Source organism: Mustela putorius, unplaced genomic scaffold (assembly GCF_011764305.1).
Source record: "Mustela putorius furo isolate JIRA1106 unplaced genomic scaffold, ASM1176430v1.1 tig00003834_pilon_pilon_pilon, whole genome shotgun sequence".
NCBI lineage: Eukaryota > Metazoa > Chordata > Mammalia > Carnivora > Mustelidae > Mustela > Mustela putorius.
In genome coordinates, this window is record NW_025421987.1 from 107,457,641 (window position 1) to 107,479,283 (window position 21,643).

Sequence of the window (21,643 nt, forward strand, 5' to 3'; positions counted from 1 at the left end):
CATGTAAGACTAATAGGCCAGGAATGAAAGACTCTCACCTTAGTCCCTAAAAAGAAATCTTGTCAGGGCTGTGTTTCTATTTGGGTCAGGGTTAAAATACTCACCTGAAAGCCCCTGTGTAGCCATAGTATCTCTCATGGTTATTGGGAAGACACTCCTTTCCTGGACTGCTTGCCGAGCCAATACACAGAGCACAAAGACTGGAATTTTGCATAGATCCAGGGGCACAGCCTTCCTGGAAAAATTTATCTGTACAGAAGGACAAGAGTAGGTCAGCTTCTCCTGAGTCAATATGAATAGCCTTCATCTAATACATAACAGGTGTGTATGGCCCAGGATACTTGGAACATATTCAGTGACCTGCCACCAACTCAGGACCTGCCAGGCTGTAGGCTTTAAAAGGAAACTTAATTGAGGCTGAGAATAGAAGTTAATAGACCATTATAATTCAGGTAGAGAGGATTCCATGGGCACCCTATATGTGTCACCACTTATCTAAAGAAAGAAGAGAGGGAAATTACGTAAAAATTGACTTAAAAGGGATAAAATTGCAAGTCTCATTCTGCAAGCTTGTGCTACTTATTTCCAGAAATCTCCTTCCCTTGCCTTTTTTTTTTTTTTAAGTTTTATTTATTTGAAATAGAGCGAGAGAGAAAGAGAGCACATGCAGGGCTGAGGGGCAGAGAGAGAGGGAGAAGCAGGCTCCCTACCAAGCAGGCTCTATCCCAGGACCCTGGAATCATGACCTGAGCCGAAGGCAGACACTTAACCAACTGAGCCACACAGGCATCCCTCCCTTGTTATTTTTTAGAAGAAATTTTGCTAGAACTTTAAACTCTGAACTCAGTTAAAGGCTAGGGGATTTTACTCACAGCTTAGTTGCTCTCCCATGGCTGTGAAATTGCCAGGAAGCTCAGACAAGCAGAGATAGTGCTGTTGCTGGTGGGGATCCAGAGATTTCTGGATATCACCCCCGCCGCAGTTTGCTTCCTCTCATGTCAGAGAACACTCCAGGGCAGAAATCTGGTCTCATCTCCAAGTCCCCACACACAGGACTTGTCTGATTCATAACTGTCTTTAGAGACTTCTTCTTTTAAAGCAGTTATACATATTTGGAAGTAGTAAGGGGGAAGCTGATGTAAATAAACATTAGAAAACATTTGTCTGGAGCAGCTGGGTGGCTCAGTCGGTTAAGCATCTGTCTTTGGCTCAGGTCATGATCCCGGAGTCCTGGGATCAAGGCCCACATCAGGCTCCCTGCTCAACAGGAAGCCTGCTTGTCCCTCTGCCCCTCCCCCAGCTCATTCATGCCATGTTTCTCTCTCCCTCTCTCTCTCTCGCTTACTCTCAAATAAATAAATAAAATCTTAAAAAAAAAAAAAAAGGAAAGCAAGCATTTGTCTGTGGATAACTTACATGTAGACTTTTCATACCTGAGGATATTCAGAGGACATAAAATTAACTGATTTCTCATCCCTTTCAAGCGGTCTAGATGTTGGACATTCCCTCAGTGAGACTGTCAAGACCTTAAAGAGATCGACACACTCACATTTCTAGCTCATAGGCTTAAAAGCCTGTGGGAGGGATTTTCCACCCAACAGCCATTTGGATCCCCTGTTCCTTAGTAACAAAGACTTAGTTGTTTTATTCTTTTAATTTTTTCTCTATTATTTTTTATTGAGACATAACTGACATACAATATTACATTAGTTTCAGGTGTTCAAGGTGATTTGATGTTGCAATATATTGCAAAATGGTCCCCACAATAGGTCTAGTTAACATCAATCACCATACATCATTATAAAATTTTTTTCTTGTGATGAGAACTTTTAAGGTCTACTTTTTTAGCAACTTTGAAATATGCAATACGGTATTATTAACTATAGTCTCCATGCTGTACATTACATTCCCAGGAGTTATTTAGTTTATAACTGGAAGTTCATACCTTTTGCCCCTTCACCTATTTTGCCTGCTCCACCATCCCCCGCCTTTGGCAAGTGTCAGTCTGTTCTCTGTATCTTTGAGCTTGGGATTTTTTTAGATTCCACATGTAAGTAAGATTATACAATATTTGTCTTTCTCTGCCTGATATATTTCACTTAGCATAATAACCTCAAGGTCCATCCATGTTATCACAAATGGCAAGATTTCTTCCCTTTTTATGGCTGAATAGAAGTTTATTTTGTTTTATATGTATATAATGTATATTATATATATACATGTATATGTATATGACATTTTCTTTATGCATTCATTCATCAATGGATGGACACTTAAGCTATTTCCATATCTTGGCTCTAGTAAATACTGCTGCAATGAACACAGGGATGCATATGTCTTTTTCAATTAATGCTTTCATTTCCTTTGGATGAATACCCAGAAGTGAAATTGATGAATCATATGGTCATTCTATTTTTGATTTTTAAATAAAGGTCAAAATAGGTGTGGCAGAGACATGCCCAATAAAAGATGACATCCCTGAACCTCTTTGACAACCCGGTATGACTATAAGTCTAAGTTCTGAGCAATGAAAATTTCCTTGAAGTAACTGATTTTTATTTCCTGGATGTCTTCTTTAATACAATAACCACAGATGACATATACTTCAAGTTGTCCTTATTCCTTGCTCCTGGAGGCTGCCTGAATAACAGACGTGAATGTCAACCATGGTTGACCTTGAAAACAGAAGCTGCAGGCTCCGAATGGTGGCTCAGAAAGAGATAAGGAGTCTAGGCTTCTAATGACCATATCAATCTTGGACTGCTCAGCTGGTCCTTTTCATGAGAGATGAAAGTAAACATATATCTACTGAAGCCATATATGCAGCCAAGAAGAACCATTCTGATTCAACCGTACCATTCTGACTCAACCCTACCATCTCTTTTAGATATCTCCTTGAGGTTCACTTTGACCAAAATTTACTACTAAAGAACCAGGGACACAGCATTTTATTCCATACTACTCTTTTCCCAGAACACCTCTTTCCAGCCTGGCCCTGATCACAGCATCCTCCCAGGATTCACTTACCAAATTCACAGTGGTTGATCCTGCTGTAGAGCAGGCCCATGGGGATGTTCCAGCCTGCCGTTCTTTCTACTGCGGTATGGCAGGACTTCTTGCCTTGCAGATTGTTCCAGGTGAGGCTCTCATCTGCTGATGCCTTCACTACAGCCACAGCCTTATACCCTACAAGAAAGACACCAAAAAAGAAAGTATTAACATCCCTAGGCCCTCCAGAGAATGTCTGCAATCAAAGCCTGCCATCTGCCTGTGAAAGCAAAATTATTCTAAATCATTCCTTCTGTTTTTGAAAGGGTCTTTCCCAAAACTGAGATGAAGTACCAGTCACTCTGTCAGATGGAGATTATTCTGAACATTAAAAACAAAATAGTAAGAAAACCTCATCATCAAAGGAATGGCTGGTATATAACACTTCCCTAAATGCATAAAACTATGAAAGTTATAAACTAGCAACTCACCCTTCACTGTGGAATATCAGAGGAGTGGATCCTGAGAAGCACGTGACTCCCAACATTTTATACAATAACAATTAGGGAAGAGTAGTAAGTGACCAATAAACTACAGGGAATATTCTGGCCAGGTATTTTGGGATATGGAGAATATGGTTTGCACCAAAATAAATATATGAAGTAGAAATTCAAAATAAGACAGCTGCCATCTTTAGCAGAAAATACTTGTTGCTCCTTAACTGCAAATAGAAGATCAACCCATGATTTCAACTTTTTAAATGAGCTAATTCAGTCAACTATTTACAGCAGAAAACAAGAGAAGCCTTATCAAGACTTATCAAGAACAAGTCTTCCTATTTTTGGCCAAAGAGCCTGGGTCCTAGAATGATGGGGAAAGGCTAAGAGGTTGTACTAGGGGAAGTCACAAGGACAGACTTGCACACTAATGGCTGGGAAATGACCAGAGAGATCTGAGCATTGGGGTTGTGGGACCCAGTGATCACCTTGGCAAGATTTCCTGTCTTGCTCCTGCCCCATCTTTCCAGATCCACCCCCCCCCACCCCAACCAGAGCACCAGCTGAGAGCCAGATTGGCCTGGGTTCCTGGGCCCAGCCCTGGCTGGGAGGCTCAGTAATTTCATGCTCCTAGACATCTGCCTGTGTGAGCCTCTCTGCTCAGCCCTGCCAGGCACATATAAGCAAGACTCCCTGGCTGGTATAACTCTTGTCTAAAACTGTACAGGCCTTATGTAATGTGAAGGAGTTGGGAGTGCTGGGGAGGGTGTGAACTTGCTTGCAGGATGTAGGAACCCTGACAACTTGTAACCTCTGTGAGCTGTTGGTCCTCTTAGACATCCTTAAAGGATGACGGTACCCACTTACAGAATTAAATGAGAAATCCTGTGTGTAAGGCATGGCAAGTGTAAAAGAGTAACCAACATTATCAGTTATCATCTTTCTGTGGTTCTTTTGCATTCTAAAAATTAGTCTCTTCCATTACCTTACCTACATTTGATTTGAATTTAAACATACCAAAAAGCAATACAAATTAAACTCATGAGGTTACCAACCCCAACTCACCTTCCTCTACTGTGCTGCTACATTGAGCGCCTTGAGTTTCTGGAGGAAAAAATGAAGAAGTCATTAAGCATATGTTCTTTGGAAGTCATGCCATTCCCATGTGCAGCTCAGAATAAAAAGAACCAGGAAGACAATCTACATTTCACCAATTCCCAAACAGTCCAGGCTGTCTGGATTATACAAATTCACTTTTGCTCACTGGCCTCTGGAATTTAGCCCAAAATTGTAAATTTCAAGTTTCTTGCTCTGTTTGACCTGTAGCCACAGTGGTGCCTGCCAACTATACTTGAATCCCTATACCATGGCAACAGAATTGTGAATTTGGGAAGCAGGAAGACCTGCCAGGAATCCCAGCTGAGAATCCCAGCTGTCCTTTGCAGAGGTCCCCTGTAGCTGGAACTTCCCAGTGCAAAGATTCCAATCCCCCTGGTGGAAGGTGTGATGGAAGACTCTATCCTTCAAGACGAGTGTGGGGATTAGAGATGAGAGAGCCCAAAGTCTAGGAAGTAGGAGGTGCTCAGTAAGCAAAAGCTTTCTGGCCAATGTGGTATAAATCAGGCTATGATTTTCCCATTTCCTCTCTCCCTGGTGTGGAGGAAATAAAACACAGAGAGGCACGCCCCCTCCCACTTACTGTAGTTCTCTGCCAGGACAGGCACCAGACCGCACTGGCCCGCTATGTAGATGAAGCCCCCATCCAAGCTCATGGCATCAGCCTCTCCTTTCTGCAAAAACACAGCACATTACAACAGGTGAAAAGAGGCCATCTCCTGTCCTATCCACTCTTCCAACCATTTCCTTAAGGCAGCCTTCCCAGCATAGGCCATGAAGGCCCCAGGAGAGAGCAGGTGCAGTGCCAGACCCCCAAGGGTCTATCACCAGGAATACCCAGCAGAGAAAATAAAATGTACTCTCATTTTCACCCGAACCATGATGAACTAAGGATTATTTTGGAGTACCTTGCTTAGTTTCTTCAGGAGCAAAGACCCAGTTAGTCCTCCTGTTCTCTCATAAGATGCACTGTCCCAGAGATATTTCCACAACAACTTTCTGACACCAAGGGTTCTTATTTGTAAGACAGATGAGTGGAGTCAGGGACAGGAGGCTACGTCTGTGGCATAGAGCACCTTCTGATGGGGGCTTGAGTCCCGAATCAGGCCATGTGGATGAGTGCTCTTTCAGTGCTTGGTGTAGACAAAGTGTTAATGAGTAAAATATTCTCAAATGATCTATTTTTCAGGTTTATAAGCCCTGTATTATAGAGATGCTTAAATTCCACAAGATTACCAAGCTTTCCATTGGGCCTAGAAATCTACTTTCTAGGAATACACCATAAAGGAGTAATCAAATATGTGGGAAACTATTTGGATTAAAAGTACAAGTGCAAGTGTGATTCATACAATGTAAAACATGCACGTATAATTGATAACAGAAAAAAAAACAAACAGAAACAGACTAAATGATGTTATAGATAATGTGGATAAATGGCTAAATGGATTGCATCACATCCACGCTCTGAAAGAGATTACATTAAAAGATCATGTTTTGGGGGTGCCTGGCTGGCTCAGTTGGTTCAGTGTCTGCCTTCTGCTCAGACTCTGGGATCAAGTCCCACGTCAGGCTCCCTCCTCGTCTGCTTCTCTCTCTCCATTTCTCTCTGCCCCTCCCCCCACGCATACTTGCTCTCTCACTTGCTCTCTCCCAAATAAATTTAAAAAAAAATAAAAGATCCTAATTTAGAAAAATTATTTGTGACATAAGAAAAGCTAACTAGATATCAGGTACAAATATATAGTAAATTGTGCATCTGATATGATCCCATTTTACAGGGTTTTCTCTGAGTTAGAAGATTACAAGTACTTCTCATTTTCTTTTTGTATCATTCAGGATTTTCAAAACTCTAAAAGCAAACATGGAATGCTCAAGATCATGGAATGATCTTGTGATCACCTAGCATCTTATGAACGCAAAGCTAAACTTCTACCTGCTTGTACAATCAGCAGCCCTGTCAAACCTGTCATGTCACACCACGGGTCTCAGGCACACTCACACCATGGTCCAATCTCCCGTAAGTGGACAAAGCTCAGAGTGCCCTCCACCCTGTGCTGACACCTGGAGGAAACAGAGACCTAAAGAGCCCTTCAGATCCATAAGTTCAAAAGTACTGAAGTTTCCATAGGGCTGGGATCCCACATGAGGGCAGGGTTCCTTGGGAACCCGGGTTTTTATATCTTTCTCAAGAACACTCCCTCAGCCTTAGGGACAGGCAGGCAGCAGGGGCAGAAATACTGCTCTATGAAGGCAGGAGTGACATACCGCGATCTTGGCAATACAGTCTTCAGTGGACTCTGCTGTTTCACACTCTATTTTCCCTTCACTGTTTATACTCCACTCATCACACTTGACCCTCTCATGGTGACCTATGGCACACCATTTCACTTTCTTGCATTCATCCCTTGGGGTATCCGGGCCTAGGACATAAGAAAAAGAGCCAGATTTCAGATGAAGCCCCAGAAGTTCCTGCTGGTTATGAATGCTGCTAACTGTCTTTATGAAAATGCTGGGATTTGCCAGCAATATACAAACAGGTCCCATTCCAGGAATTCATCATCTTAGAAAAAAAAGACAGTAACAATCTCTTTGTTGGCTTCTTACCATTTAGATAGGGCTTACAATAATCTCTTCCTAGATGCCAACTTTCCTCCCAACCCCTCTATCCCTTCAGGCTGTTTTGGGTTTTTTTTTTTTTTCTTCTTCTTCTTCTTCTTATTTTTGAAATAGCACTTAACCATCTGGGTTGTTCTTACTTATATGTTCATTATTTTTTGTCTTCTCCTTGTGGAGAACATAAACTCAGCCAGGGCAAGGGCTTATGGCACACTCATTGTTCAAAGGCAATGCCTGGCTTGTGTTCACTGCAATTAATGTCTACTGAGTAAATGGCCATCTATTGACTGACAGGCTCAGTTCAAGTCACTGCCTTAAGGAAGCCTTACCGCAGCTCTAGGAGCTATTTTTCTTTGTTTTCATGGTCTCATCACACCATGATATTTTGTTTTATTATGTTTGCTTTCCCTTCTTCTGAGCAAATCTCTCATTTTTAATCAGTCATTCAATAGAGTGACTCTTCATAGAATGTTTGTCTTCTCTGCTGGTGAGAAAGTTCCATGAGAGCAGAATCTAATATATGTTTGTCTCACCATTGCATGCCCAGCACCTAGCACAGTCTATGGCTACATGATCAATAAGTGTCTGTTGAATGAATGAATATAATCAAGCAAACATCCAATGACCCAGGGAAATTCGGGAGCAGGATCAAGCCGTCTAGAGCGCCAGCTTTGCGCACATTGGTCATCATACTGGCAGCAAGTGTGCAAGTCCATAGCAGTTATATCCTATTTCACTTACTTTGTGCCAGGCTACTTGCCTCCGTCGCCCTGATTTACACAAGGAAAATATCGCTAGTATCAACCCAAGTCATTTTAAGCATGAATTTCCTTCAATGACTTCTGGTGATGTCCAGGCCCATCTCATGATGACTGACACCATTTAGCATCAGTCTGACACTAGGCAGCAAGGCAGGGCAAATAAATGTCAGGGTGCGCTTTCAGTACCTGGAAAGCATCTATTGCTGGTCCTTGCCCCCACCAGGTTTCCAGGCTCCAAAATGTCACATGATTCTTTCCCAGTACTTACGCACATCTTCCCTTAGATTCCGAAGAGCAGTGACATAGTCATAACCCAGGTACAGCCAGGTGTCCATCTTAGAGGGAATCCTCAAAAACCCTTGGGCAGAGTCCTTAAACAGCAGGTCCTTCCCCAAAGGTGAGCCAAAGAGCTGGAAGGCTTTAGATTTGTCTTTGCCATAATGTTCCTGTGTATAGTAAAACACAACAGTGATTGGCTACAGCAGCAAGAAAGGCTGTGAAAGGGGAATAAGGAAACAAAACCCCAGAGAATGAAATTAAAACCATGAAGTTGTCAAGATTCCAGGAGAAAGGGCAGTCAGACCTCCTTCTCCACCCAGCACCATCCCCATTCCCAGCCTTCTTGCAGTCATGCAGCAACCTATTTCACAGAATATGTTTCTGTGCCTGTCTCCTTGGTTGGGCTGACCACTCACTGAGTCTAAGAAATGCAGTCTCCTTCAGAAGTTGACACTGTGTGGTTACCACTTCAGCCCTTGATAGACAGATGGGAGGGCTGGACGAGAGGAGGTTGGCTCAGGGCTGGCATTCTGATGCTCTAGGGAAATAAACCTGGCTGTGTTTGTGGCTTTTTTGCAGTTAGGCTGAGAGGACATTAGGAAAGAGATCATTTCCTTCTGCAGAGGTCATGGAAGGCCTTATGGGGGAGGGAGTATTTGCCCTTGGCCTAGAAGTCCTAGTTTAGATGGAAAGAAACAGAACTAAACAATAAGGAGCATCTTTATGTCACTAGGCAATCATGCAGGACTAGGTTCTGTACGACTCTGAGTCCCCACTGGGCACTTTTAAACAAATAGATGAATGTGGCACATTTCCCATTATGTCCTTAAAAAAAAAAAAGTTATTCCATAGTGACAAAAGGGAATGTAGGAAAATGCCCCAAATCCAAGCAGGGACTACTAAGCAGGAGGGAGGACAGTGAATTCAGTACCTGGGCCTGGTTGAGAAGCTCCCAGATCAAGTCTTCCTTGCCCCCCACACTTCGGGCCACAACAGCATGGGAAGGGACACGGGCCAGGTGGCAGTCCTTATATTTATCTACTGTCATCCTCTGCAAGGTGTCTGGGCATAGCAGCCTATACTCATCCCGATCAGCTTCGTTTGGCAGGTTTTCTGGGGGAAGAAAGCCTGGATGAGCCAACTGCAGATAGGACAGAGTCATGAGCTCTGTAGTCTCTCTCCTCATCTCTTGCAATCCCAATGAATTATAGCATGTGCAAGCTGAAATACCTAGAACAAACACTGAGGGCCAGAGCACATAAGGGAACTGACTTGCTTGAGATCCCACAGCCAGTTATAGGCAAGAAAGCGTCTGATGCCTAGTACAGGGGTAACTGCCCCATACCCCACAACATGTCTCATCTCAGCAGACCAACTTAGGCCAAGTTCAGCCAGATGTGCCCCCAATCCCTTGCTGTGGCAACATTGACCAGGAAGAAGGATCCCCCTGTCTAGGAGTTTGAAGGATGGACAGAGCCCCAGGTGTCCAGTTGTAGACTCCATAGGTACACAACTCTGCACAAGTAGAAACCCAAGCAACGATAAAGGAGGAATACAGTATGCTTATATGTGACCACTGTCCATGAGAAGGGGTACAGGGCGGGGGTGCCCACTGCCTGGAGGGAATTTGTAGATTCTCCTGTTCCTTACCGAACACTGTTGAATGCTTGACAAAGGCCACATCCCCAGCGTCATCCATCAGACACCTGTGGGAAAAAAATACATTAAGAGGATTCCTGAATGGCAGGCCCTTCACCTCAGGCTTGAGGGTCTGTCCGGTCACACCATCCAGCCTGGGACAAGGGCAGAGACCAATGGAGGCCTCTATGCGACCCATAGCTGAGGAAGCACTACAGGGCACTGATACACCATGAAGATGAGGAGCGATGAGCTCATGGGAACTAGAAATCCCTTACCACATGCCCCATAGTAGCAAAAAAAGTCAATGAAGATATTTTAATAGAGAAAAGAGATTGTAAATTTCTGAAATGGAAAATAAAGACCTAGAGTCTCCCGAGAGAGGAAATGTCCCTTGGCTGGCATCAAACTTTAGTATATAACCAAGGTGAAAGAGGGAGAGAAAAATCAGCCACATGAGCTGTCAGCACAGGGGCAATGAGGGAAGGCCGGAGAGAGTGCATTGAACAGGAGACCCTGCTACAATAGAAAGCAGAGAGTCAGTCACTGAAGAATGGTTCAAACACTAGGATATGCCTGTTTCCTTAGGCTCTGCCCAGTCCAGCGAAAGAACACACTGGGCAGGTTCCAGGGCTCTGGGGAGGTAGAAAAGATCTCCAGGAGAGGGGCTCCCTTGTCAAATGTCACATAAAAGGTATATGCACTGGCTTGGCCTGGAGAGTCTGAGCTGGATCACTGAGTCACTGCAAGGGCATTAGGCCTCTGGATGCCTCTTTGTAGGCTGGGCTCTGCTACGGGCCAGGTAGGGTCTCCCAGCCCAAGGACATTGGACAGTTTGGCCATCATGGAGCAGCAGCTGGTCTCACTCACTTGAAGGCACCTGAATATCCGAAGTATGGTTCATGGTTAGAGCAGGCACACTTGTCTGCCCCTTTCCCCGCACACAGTTGACATAGTTTGGGAAAGGCTGTCCGATCTGCACAGGGAACACAGCTGCCCGCGAAGAAACTGGACACCGCTGTTCAACACAAGGCATGTAACACAGGTCATGAGCCACCCTGGGCACAAGCAATTATAGCTCCCAGTCTAGGGTTTTTAGGGAATAGAGAGTGACTAAAGGAAAATGAATACACCCAGTCTCAGCAGACCCTTGCATATGTTCACTGATCAAGATCAAGATTTTCCAAAAGGGATGAGTTAACATTTGTCCTCTCACCACCCTCCCCAAGAACCAGACCTGTGCCTGCCACTGACCCAGGCCTGTCTCAGGTCACTGTCAGACTGGAACAGCTCAGAGAGAGGTCTCCTCTGGGAGTCATATCTGAGAGATGGGAAACCCAGGTAGGTGCAAGCCAAGTTCATGGCCAGCAGATCAGCCACAGATAGGAATGAACCCCAGGAAGGTGATCAGTAGGGCCCAGCAAACTTGGCCCTAACTGAAGCCCTCTGTTGGGCTTGATGACCTTCCCCCCGAACTTCTCAGGATAGCCTTTGGTTGGGTGTTAAGAGCTCAGAGAAGAAACTCAGCTGACACCTGCCAAGGGCTGCAAGTATGGCAGAACTGACCAGTTTAAACCTGGTGAACCTCCTCCCTCCACCCCCCAGACTCATCATACACGATCACCTGATCATGTCTGAGTGATCCCAGTGTGGCCTGTGTAGGCCTGCCTGATAGCAGTCACCCTCTTGCCTTCTTACCCTTCTGAAGAGAGTCGCGTGGCTCAGGCAGTTTCCAATAAAGTAAGCCCATAGGGATGTTCCATCCAGCAGACCTGCCAAGGCCTGTATGGCAGGACTTCTTGCCTTCCAGCTCATTCAGGTTGAAGTTACTGCTCTTCTTCACCAAAGCCACAGCATAATACTGGGTTTTTTGATCTGCAAAAAGACAATGTGAATGAAAGACCCTTAACCTTGGCCACGGGGAAACATTGCTCATCACTACTGGGTTCCTGAGTAAAGAAAGGGAATCCACAGGGCGAGAGATCAGGAAAACCTGCCTAGACTTGCAGGGGGAAGAAAGGACCACAGGGAGAACTTTTGCAGTAATAGCCCAAGCAAACACAGGGGCAAGAAGGCCACATAAACATGTGGCCCGAATACTTTTTGCCTACCATGGCCCTGCAGTGTGTCTGCCTACACATACCAACCAGGCCCACAAGGAAACTGAAGTTGTAGCACAGAGACCACATTTATTCTAAGCACTTCCTGTTCCCTGACACAGGCCCAGGGAAAGCTGGTTTCTCTCAGAGGAGATGCAAGGCTGTTGGGGCTCCAAGTATGTACTGTGTATCTCTAAACTCTAGTGGTTCAAGTCAGGTTGTGCACAGTCTGCTCTGTTTCTCCAGGAATCACATTTCATAGCCCAGAAGGTCAGTGTCAGGAGCACCAGTCCTCAACCATCCCAAAGCCCCAGAGGCCTTGAGTTGTGCCTATGGCAGCTGATAGGGCCTCTCATTCCCCACTGACACCCAATGGGAAATGCTTATCAATATTTAGTCTACATTAGCTGCCTGGGCAAAACACACTCAGCATCTACCAGGAGAGAACAAGAGCCACAAACTCTCCCCTGGGTCCCCAGGAAGAACTTACCTCCTCCTGACTCATAGAACTCTGCCACTACAGGCTTTAGGTTGTAGGGATTCAGGCCCGCCTCAAACACCAAGCCTGCATCCAGTGTCACAGCATCTGCTTCATTTGCCTGTAAGATAACAGACCAGACCCTGATGAAGTCCTTACTTCTGAGGAAGGGCTACCTCTACCTGGGCAAGTGAGGGTGACTGGCAGGCCTTCTTAGATCAGAAGGGGCCAGAAGAATCCTCACCTTGGCCCAACTACACATCACACCAAGGGTTTCAGTTGACTTCACCTTCGTGGTAAGAAGATTTGGCCACCATTTTCCTATTCCTCCCACATAGAGTAGGAATGGATTATGTTTTTCTTTCCCCTGGTAAGGAGTCTGGTTCTTGACCCAGAAACCTATGTGTGGTCTTTCACGATCAACATGAATTAGAAGAGCTTTTCCTGGCAGACCTCATGGGGGAAAGCTGCCCTCCGAACCCTAGACTGGGTACAATACACAAACACAACAGACACTGAAGGAAGTTTCAACCATTCTCTTACACATATTTATACTGCGAGCCATATCTATACTACATACTCATACTACATTGCTTTCTTCGGTAACCTCTTTATCTTAAGCCTTCTGCTGAGGTCTTCCTCAGGCACTTTCCAAGCCCTTCTTATGGGGATGGGGAGCCTTAAAGACACTGTGTCCACTCTGATTCAGTACTCAGTACTTTTTCTTCCTGTCCTGGGACCCCATAACTACAACAGTCTTGTTCAAGGATTTGATACTTTCTTTGGGCTTTACCTCTCACTTATACTATGAACTAAGGGTAAAATGCTGATTATTATTTCTATTATGGCTCATTGTTTGTTTAATGAACTATTCAGATATGTCGAGGTCACCATTGTTCAACTCAGCTCCATTTTACAGTTGAAAAACTAAGGCATGGGAAGTTTGTTACTTCCCCCAGGCTACATAGCTAGTAAGTCATGGAGCTGGGATTTAAATTCAGGTTGTCTGGATTTATTTCTTCCATTACAGTTACTTGCTGGATATTTAGTTAGGTAGTTAATCTTGGAGCAACTTTTAAGGGTTGGTATTGTTTTTGTTATAATATACATCAGATAAAATTTACTGTTTAATAACCTTTTGTAAGTATACATTTCAGTGCCATTAGATGCATTCACATTGGTGAAGAATAGCTGTATTCCACAACTAAACACCAAATATGAAGCAATCTTTGTGTCCTCCTTGGTATCAAAAAAAGTTAAGTACAACCTCTAGCCTCCCCCCACCCACCCCACACACCACAGAGTAAAAACAAATAAGCAAACAAACAACTTTTCCCGGAGCAGTGAGGCTGGGGCTTTATGGCCAAGACACCAGGATACTGATCAGGCATCACTGTGGCCTCAGGGGCAAAGGAACCAAGGAGCCAAGGCCTAACTCATGGGATCTACTAGAGCAGCAGGGATTCCAAGGGGAACCTGAACCAGCAAGGAGGGGGAGCATTAAAATCAAGTAGAACCCCCACAGGTGCAGATAACAGCACACAGAAAAATATAAACCACAATGCCTGAGTGTCAAGAGGACCAAAACACTGGAGGGAGGTTGAAGCTGTCTGATGCGTTGAGAAGAGCTGCCTGTGAGGGATTTACTTTTCTATACAAATTGAAGGCTGCAATCAGAGTTAAAGCATAGAAAAGGAAATTATCAGAAATAAAAAGAAAAATTATTTGAACTGGTACATCTAGAAACAAAAATATAACTGTTGAAATAAAAAAGTGATGAAGGGAGGGGCGCCTGGATGGCTCCGTGGGTTAAGCCTCTGCCTACAGCTCAGGTCATGGTCTCAGGGTCCTGGGATCCACATCTGGCTTTCCGCTCAGCGGGGAGTCTGCTCCTCTGCCTGCCTCTCTGCCTACTTGTGATCTCTCTCTCACTGTCAAATAAATAAAATCTAAAAAAAATAAAAAGTGATTAATGGGCAATAAGTTGATTAGGCATGTTAAAATTAAGAATTAGTGAAGTAGAAGCTCTATCTGAAAAATGTACTCTAGATCTTGCCAAAAAGAGGTATAGATGATGGAAATTATGAAAGAAAGATTAAAAGGTTAGATTAAAGAAGACCCAACATGTGTCATCTTGGAATCCTAGAATTTTTTTTTTTTAAAAAAAGAGACTGAAACAAACAAATATTTAAAAAGATGAGGGCCGCAAATTTTTCAGAATTGATGAAAAACACAATTCCACAGACCCAATATACACTAAGCAGGAGAGGTACCAAGATTTTCACAACTGCAAATTAATCATAGTGAATCTATTGAACATCACAGACCAAGAAAATGAAACCTCAAAATCAGTCAGAAATGACTGAAGCAATAACAGGATAATACCACTCTTCTCCACAACTACAATGGAAGTCAGGAGACAGTGGAATAATATTTTAAAATAGGGTAAAAATGTCAAGCTAGAATTATACATTCAGCAAAACTACCATTCATGAGATTAAAGCATTTGTAGAGGAAACAAGCAAACAACTGAGAGAGTTTAACACCAAGATATTGGCTCTAAAGAATCCCCCCAAAATATATATATCAAGAAGGAAACATATCCCAGAAGGATGGTCTGAAAAATGAGAAGGAATGGGAAACAGACTAAATGGCAAAAATATAGTTAAATCCAAATATTCCGTCACTCTTTCTAAATTTTGGGGTGTGTGTACACACACACATAGACATAGACCCACAAGCCCCCCCCCACATATATTTTTATATAGTGTCTACAAATACGTGAAGTATTTACATTGTGGGTTTTAAAAAGATAGACATAAAATATTAAATGGTAATATTTAAACAGGGAAGAGGGAAATCTGAGCGGCTGCTTCCCAGGGTCATTTTATTGTTTGAGAAGGAGGGCCAGGATTATTTTACTGTAATACATTGGTAAGATAAAAGTATGTAGTAAAAATTTAAGGAACTCAAAAGGAATATAAATAAAGTGTTTAAATTCATTGCCAGTAGGTGGGAAAGTGGAATAAAGGGAAAACAATGCAAATGAACACACACATGTGCAAACTCAATTTTTAAAAATCATAAGAGGAAAAATCAGAAAACAAGGGAAGGCTGGACTAAAATAAAAAAGTAATATGGCAGAATTATGTCCAAATTTACCAGTAATAATAATAAAATAAATGAGATTTCATGTAAAGTAAATAAATCTGATTGTCAGACTGTATTAATAAAATCCAGCAACAAACAGCTTTCAAAAGATGCAGTTGAAGCAGGAGCAACAGAAAACTGAAAATGAAGGAATGAAAGAAATCACAGGAGAAGACTACTAAGCAAAGAAAGTTGATGTAGTATGTTAATAGAAAAATAGAGTTTAGTCAAAAAGCACTGCCAGATAATTTCATAAAGATAAAATACCAAATTCACCAAGAATGGTATGGATTTTTCACTCATATGCTGGTGGTAGGAGTAGAAATTGAAATAATCACATTAACGGTCACTCCAAAACTACACTCCAAAAAAAAGGAGGAAAGAGCCTGGATGTCCATTCACACACACACACACACACACACAATGGAATAATACTCAGCCATCAGAAAGAATGAAATCTTGCCATTTGCCATGACATAGTTGGAACTAGAGGGCATTACGCTAAGCATAATAGATCAATCAGAGAAAGACAAATACCATATTACATCACTCATATGTGTAATTTAAGAAACAAAACAGATGAACATAGGGGAAGGGAAGGAAAAAATAAGAGGAAAACAGAGAGGGAGGCAAACCATAAGAGACTCTTAACTATAGGGAACAAACTAAGTGTTGCTGGAGGGGTGGTGGGTGGAGGATGGGGTAACTAGGTGATGGGCATCAAGGAAGACACTTGATGTAATGAGCACTGGCTGTTATATGCAACTGATGAGTCACTAAATTCTACCCCTGAAACTAATAATACAGTGTATGTCAATTAGATTGAATTTAAATTTAAAAAAATTTTTTAAAGAAATGAAGGTAACCAACAAAATAGGTAAATTAAAAAAAAAAAAAAAAGGAAGAACCACATTGAATTGGCTTAAAAGTCTAACACTGCTGGCGGGAATGCAAGCTGTACAGCCACTCTGGAAAACAGTATGGAGTTTCCTCAAAAACCTAAAAATAGGGCTACCCTATGACCCAACAATTGTACTACTAGGTTTGTTATTTACCCATAGGATACAAACATAGTGATCCAAAGGGATACCTGCACCTCAATGTTTATAGCAGAAATGTCCACAATAGCCAAAATATGGAAAGAGCAGAGATGTCCTTCAACAGATAAATAGATAAAGAAGATGTGGTGTGTATACATACAATGGAATATTACCCAGGCATAAAAATGAAATCTTGCCATTTGCAAAGATGTGGATGGAACTAGAGGGTTTAGCTAAACAAAATAAGTCAGTCAGAGAAAGACCATTGTCACACGATTTCACTCATAAGTGGAAGTTAAGAAACAATACAGGATCGTAAAGAAAGGGAAAGAAGAATAAAATCGTATGGAATCAGAGAGGAAGACAAACTATAAGAGACTCCTAACTATAGGAAACAAACTGAGGGCTGCTGGAGGGGAGGAGAGTGGAAGATTGGGTAACTGGGTGATGGACATTAAGGAGGGCACGTGATGTGATGAGCCCTGAGTGTTATATGCAAGTGATGAATCATTGAACTCTACCTCTGAAACTAATAACACACTATATGTTAATTCATTTAAAAAAAAAATCAAACATTTGGCATTGTCTTAGAAGACAAATACATATCCCATGGTACAGCAAATCTGCTCCTACATATATATATATTGAAGAGAAACTATTAATACTTGTGTCCTAGGAGATATGTTAAAAAATATTTGTCGGGGCACCTGGGTGGCTCAGTGCATTAAGTCTCTGCCTTCGGCTCAGGTCATGATATCAGGGTCCCGGGATCAAGCCCCATGTAGGGCTCTCTGCTCAGCGGGGAGCCTGCTTCCCCCTCTCTCCCTGCCTGCCTCTCTGCCTACTAGTGATCTCTCTCTCTCTCTGTCAAATAAATAAATAAAATCTTAAAAAAATTTTTTTGTCAAGCCCTGATTAGAATAACCAAAGGCTGGAAAGAACCCAAATGCCTAATGACCAGGAAAGAAAAAATACATTGTGTTATACTAACATAATGGACTATTGTGGGCTCTGAAAATGAATGAACAATAGCTATATTCAACAATGTGGGTGAATCTTAGCATAATATTGAGGAGGGAAAAACAAGGAGAAGACAACATATAGTAATGCCATGTTTATGAAACTTTTTACGAATCAAAACCATATAGTCATTCACACATACTCATATACATCTTAGAACTAATACAAGGCAAGAAAGTTGTAAGATTGAGAATGGATGGAGAAAGACATCGGTAACTGTAAGTAGGGCCAGTGGGTTACACCACACTACGTGGTTGTCATTCCCATAGAATCCAGTGCTACCACACAGCAGCCCTAGAAGTAAGCTATTGGTACTGATGAAGTTTTGAGAAACTGTGTTAGGTTCTTGTGTAGTATCATTTTATATTATCAGCAATTTAAAAATGAAAAGGGGCATGCATGGACTAGAGCTAAACAAGTGTCACAATTCAAGGGTGATCATTTAAAGCATGATCATAACAGATCCAACTAAAAAACACACACAGGCCAGTTGTTTTTACCAAATCACTGATTCCTTCAGTCGATCATCCTCCGTCTGGCTGAGTCTACCTTTCCCACCTCATTACTCCTCATTTCTCCTTCCTACTTGCTCTACTCCTTCACCCCGATTTCCCTACAGCAACCTCAGAAACTCCCGCTCTGCTATCTTGGGCCATTTGCACAAACTGTTCTTCACTTCCTGACGTGTTCTACCTGTGGCACCCGGCAGGTGTACCCATGCTCATCGTTGGGGTCCTAGTTTCACTGCTTCCCTGTCAAGGAGGTTGTGCCTGACACGCAGGCCAAAGTAAGTTTCTTCTGAAAGTCTCTGTCAGAGCATTGTACTCTTTCCCTTCATCGTATATCACACACTTTGAAATTTACAATTTATTTGTTTGCATATTTTTCTTCTCTCCCCACTAGAATGTTATCTTGTCAAGAATAAGGGCCAGATGTGTTTAAATTCCCCACTGCAGCCCCATTGCTCAGCACAGGGTCTGACCCCCATTCAGATGTGCAGGGACAACAATGAAGGAGTAAAGTGTTTTTGGAAAATCTGAAAAACAAAGACATCAGCAACCATCTGCCGTTGGCACTGTGTTCCTCTTCTCCATGAGCGTCATTCATCTAGTCCCCGTGATGTACCACGAACTTCCAAAACAATGTCATATGGAAATTTTGATAGTAAACATTCTTGTTTTTTCCCCTGAATTCAGAGAACTTGGTGCCTCAAAATAGTTTCCTTTTCAGAGTGTGTTGGATTTTGTTTTTAAGACTCTTTAAAGGTATCTACTCCAATTTCCCTTTCTGAAGTGACTTTATTAGCACTGGGGGTTGACTGTCCCACACACCAGCCTCCCACCTGAGTAGAGTTGTTCCAAAATGTCAGAAGAGAAGGTTTGGATTTTATTCCACTCTCTTTTAGGCAACAGTGGCTTACCCAAATGGCCTTGATGCACTCAAGGTAGGAGGTTTTCTTCACACAGCTGACAAAAGGACCATTTTCAAGGACAGTTTTCATATTTTCCATGAAACTGGAACACTTACTGGCCTCATGATTTGAGACCGTGCACCATCTCACAGTTTTCTCAGGGGAGACAGCCAGACACAGCCCTAGGAGAAAGAGTTCAGAGGTTGTGTTAGTGGGAGAGACAGAGCACCCCCTGAAGGCTCTTGAAGTCTCCATCTCTCCCAACCTGTCCTCCTCCCATTCCTCCTATTAACACCCCAGCGCACAGATTCCATTGCCTTCTGAGGCTGGGGACAAGAGAATGGAACCCTAATGGTCCCCTAGTCACCTGCTTACCACCCTATGCTAGTCAGAGGGATGCTGGCTTGACTATCAGCTCTTAACTGGAGACCACAATAATCTGCTTTTCTCTGTTTTCCCTGCCTCCTTATCTCACCATCATGAGACTGCCCTGGGACATAAGCCTCATCAGTGTGACAGAGCATTTTCAGCCACTTGAAGGCATTGGCTCGATATGACAACTTGGGGAAGCTAGCAAGGTAGGAATTACCATCTTTTAAAGATGATGGAACTGGCCTTAGAGAGTGATGCTTTACCTAAGGTCATCCAGCCTGTTAGTGGCCAAGACTGGCCTAGAAACCAGGTCTCCAGCCTTTGGTCTCTGCCCAGGGAAGAAAAGAAGATGACATTCTGAGTTATTTTCCATCTGCTTGGCCAGTAGGTAGGGGTAAATGACTGATGAAATAATGAATTTGCCTTTGAATCTCATCTATCATCCTCTGTTCCAGGAATAAGTAGAACTCCACATATTCAGTGGCTCTTTCTGTTTCCAGTGACCCCTCCCTCAATTTTCATCAGTCTTTTGGGCTGCCATTAGCAGCCGTGTCTGCAGCTATTAAAATCATGTGGTTGCACTGCTCCCAAAGACCTCTTTTTCATCTCCACGTTCTGTGGAGAAGAGCACAGGGCTGACTCAGAGAAGCTGATGAATATCCACAAAGCGCAAAGCAGGAAGTGGGGAGGGCAACACTTCTCCAGGTTGCATAAGGAGGAGCCACTGTGAAATTACTGTCCCAGCCACCCTTTATCCCACCTCTGCCCATGAGAAGTCATGGGAGGCATCAGGATTCAGTGGCAGACACCCCTGCCCCAAACCCCCCCAACCCCAAACTGCCCTTCCTGAGGTCTCATGGGCAGGAGTTTGTCCTGAGTCCTGCATTTACCTTGCACAGCCCTGTGAGGTGCTTTGAGGGTGGGAGGGGACCAGGGCCAAAGGCAAGTAATGCAGGGCCAACTCCCAAGGGTAAACTTTTCCAGGAGAGACAAATAACGAAACACAAAGCTCCAAAGGTATAACGAATGCACCAGGAGAGGCAGAAGTTAAAGAACAGAGGACGCCAAACAATCTCAGGAGGTGATGCGTGTAGCAGAGGGCTTCCAGTTACAGACCCCGCAGCACGGATGTGTGCACAGACTCCACTCCACTGGTGCTTGGACCCATGGCCTCATTTACCCTCACCCAACCCTCCCCGCCCCAGCCTTCTCACTGGTGCAGACACAAGAAGCCTGGATTCAAATATGCTTTGGATCCGTCAGTGGCCCTGCTTCTTAGCAGGACATCTTCAGTGCCAAGGGCACCCACGGGCCATCAGACCACCAAGGATGGGGGCGCAGTCAGATTCAGGAGGGCTTGAAAGCCATTTTTAGCAGTTCAGACACAACTCAGGAGACCTCATAGAAGGGATCTAATAAACCATGATGGAAGTGCTCTTATTGCATTCTAATACTAAGGGATTTACTGGACAACAAGGAGGAGAGCAAGGAGAGGAAGCAAGGAAGCATGGAGGGCACGAAAAGGGGCAGAAGCACTAGCAGGACAAGCAGCTGCGCACAGGCGCAGAGCTGACCCTAAGGCAGTTCTCAACCAGGTGCAGGGATGCGGCGGAGAAGAGCGAAGGAAGTTCTCTAGGCTTTCCAGCCCAAGCGTGGATGGAATCCCGGAGCCTGTGTGGCCGAGTGGAGGGTGCAAAAAAGCTACCGAGCTGGCGACTCTGGGAGCCTTCCCGGAGCCGGCACTCACCCAGGACCGCGCAGGCCAGCAGGGTGCGGACAGCAAGCCTCATCTTCCTGGGTCTGTGTCTAGGAGCCGGGAGCACAGACCTGTGGGCTTCTGCGCCGCCTCCCCGCGTCCAGTGCCCCTTTATGTCCGGCCCAGCGGGCCAAGCAGAATCTTTGACCTCCTGTGTTTGCGCAGCCCGCTTGCCCAATCACCCCCACCCCTCCCCCTTCATTCCTTCCCCTGGCCGATCACCTCATTTCCTGAGCTCCGGAGAGACCCACGGATGGAATCCAGCACAAAAATGCTGATTGTAAGGGAATTAAGGAAAAATGAACCCTTTGTTAATGTGTGCTCTCTCTGTGCCAGGAGCAGGGCCACAGCGGGGCTTGGGAGGGGGGGCGCGTGTTGGGGAGGGTGGTTCTGCTCCCAAATCTCGGGATGCTACTAGAGCT

General features: G+C 43.9%; 1 protein-coding gene across 1 annotated transcript in view; it reads right to left on the reverse strand.

Moving 5' to 3' along the window:
• Positions 1 to 21,369, reverse strand: part of LOC101675764 (serotransferrin) — a 55,710-nt gene extending 34,341 nt beyond the window's left edge. Inside the window, 13 exon segments of the mRNA XM_045088893.1 lie at positions 105 to 249; positions 3,028 to 3,186; positions 4,551 to 4,589; positions 5,185 to 5,275; positions 6,867 to 7,021; positions 8,247 to 8,424; positions 9,189 to 9,370; positions 9,908 to 9,963; positions 10,766 to 10,913; positions 11,594 to 11,770; positions 12,485 to 12,593; positions 19,103 to 19,275; positions 21,213 to 21,369. Coding sequence (XP_044944828.1) covers positions 105 to 249; positions 3,028 to 3,186; positions 4,551 to 4,589; positions 5,185 to 5,275; positions 6,867 to 7,021; positions 8,247 to 8,424; positions 9,189 to 9,370; positions 9,908 to 9,963; positions 10,766 to 10,913; positions 11,594 to 11,770; positions 12,485 to 12,593; positions 19,103 to 19,275; positions 21,213 to 21,255 — 1,655 coding nt within the window. The 5' untranslated portion in view covers positions 21,256 to 21,369.
• Positions 21,370 to 21,643: the final 274 nt, after the last annotated feature.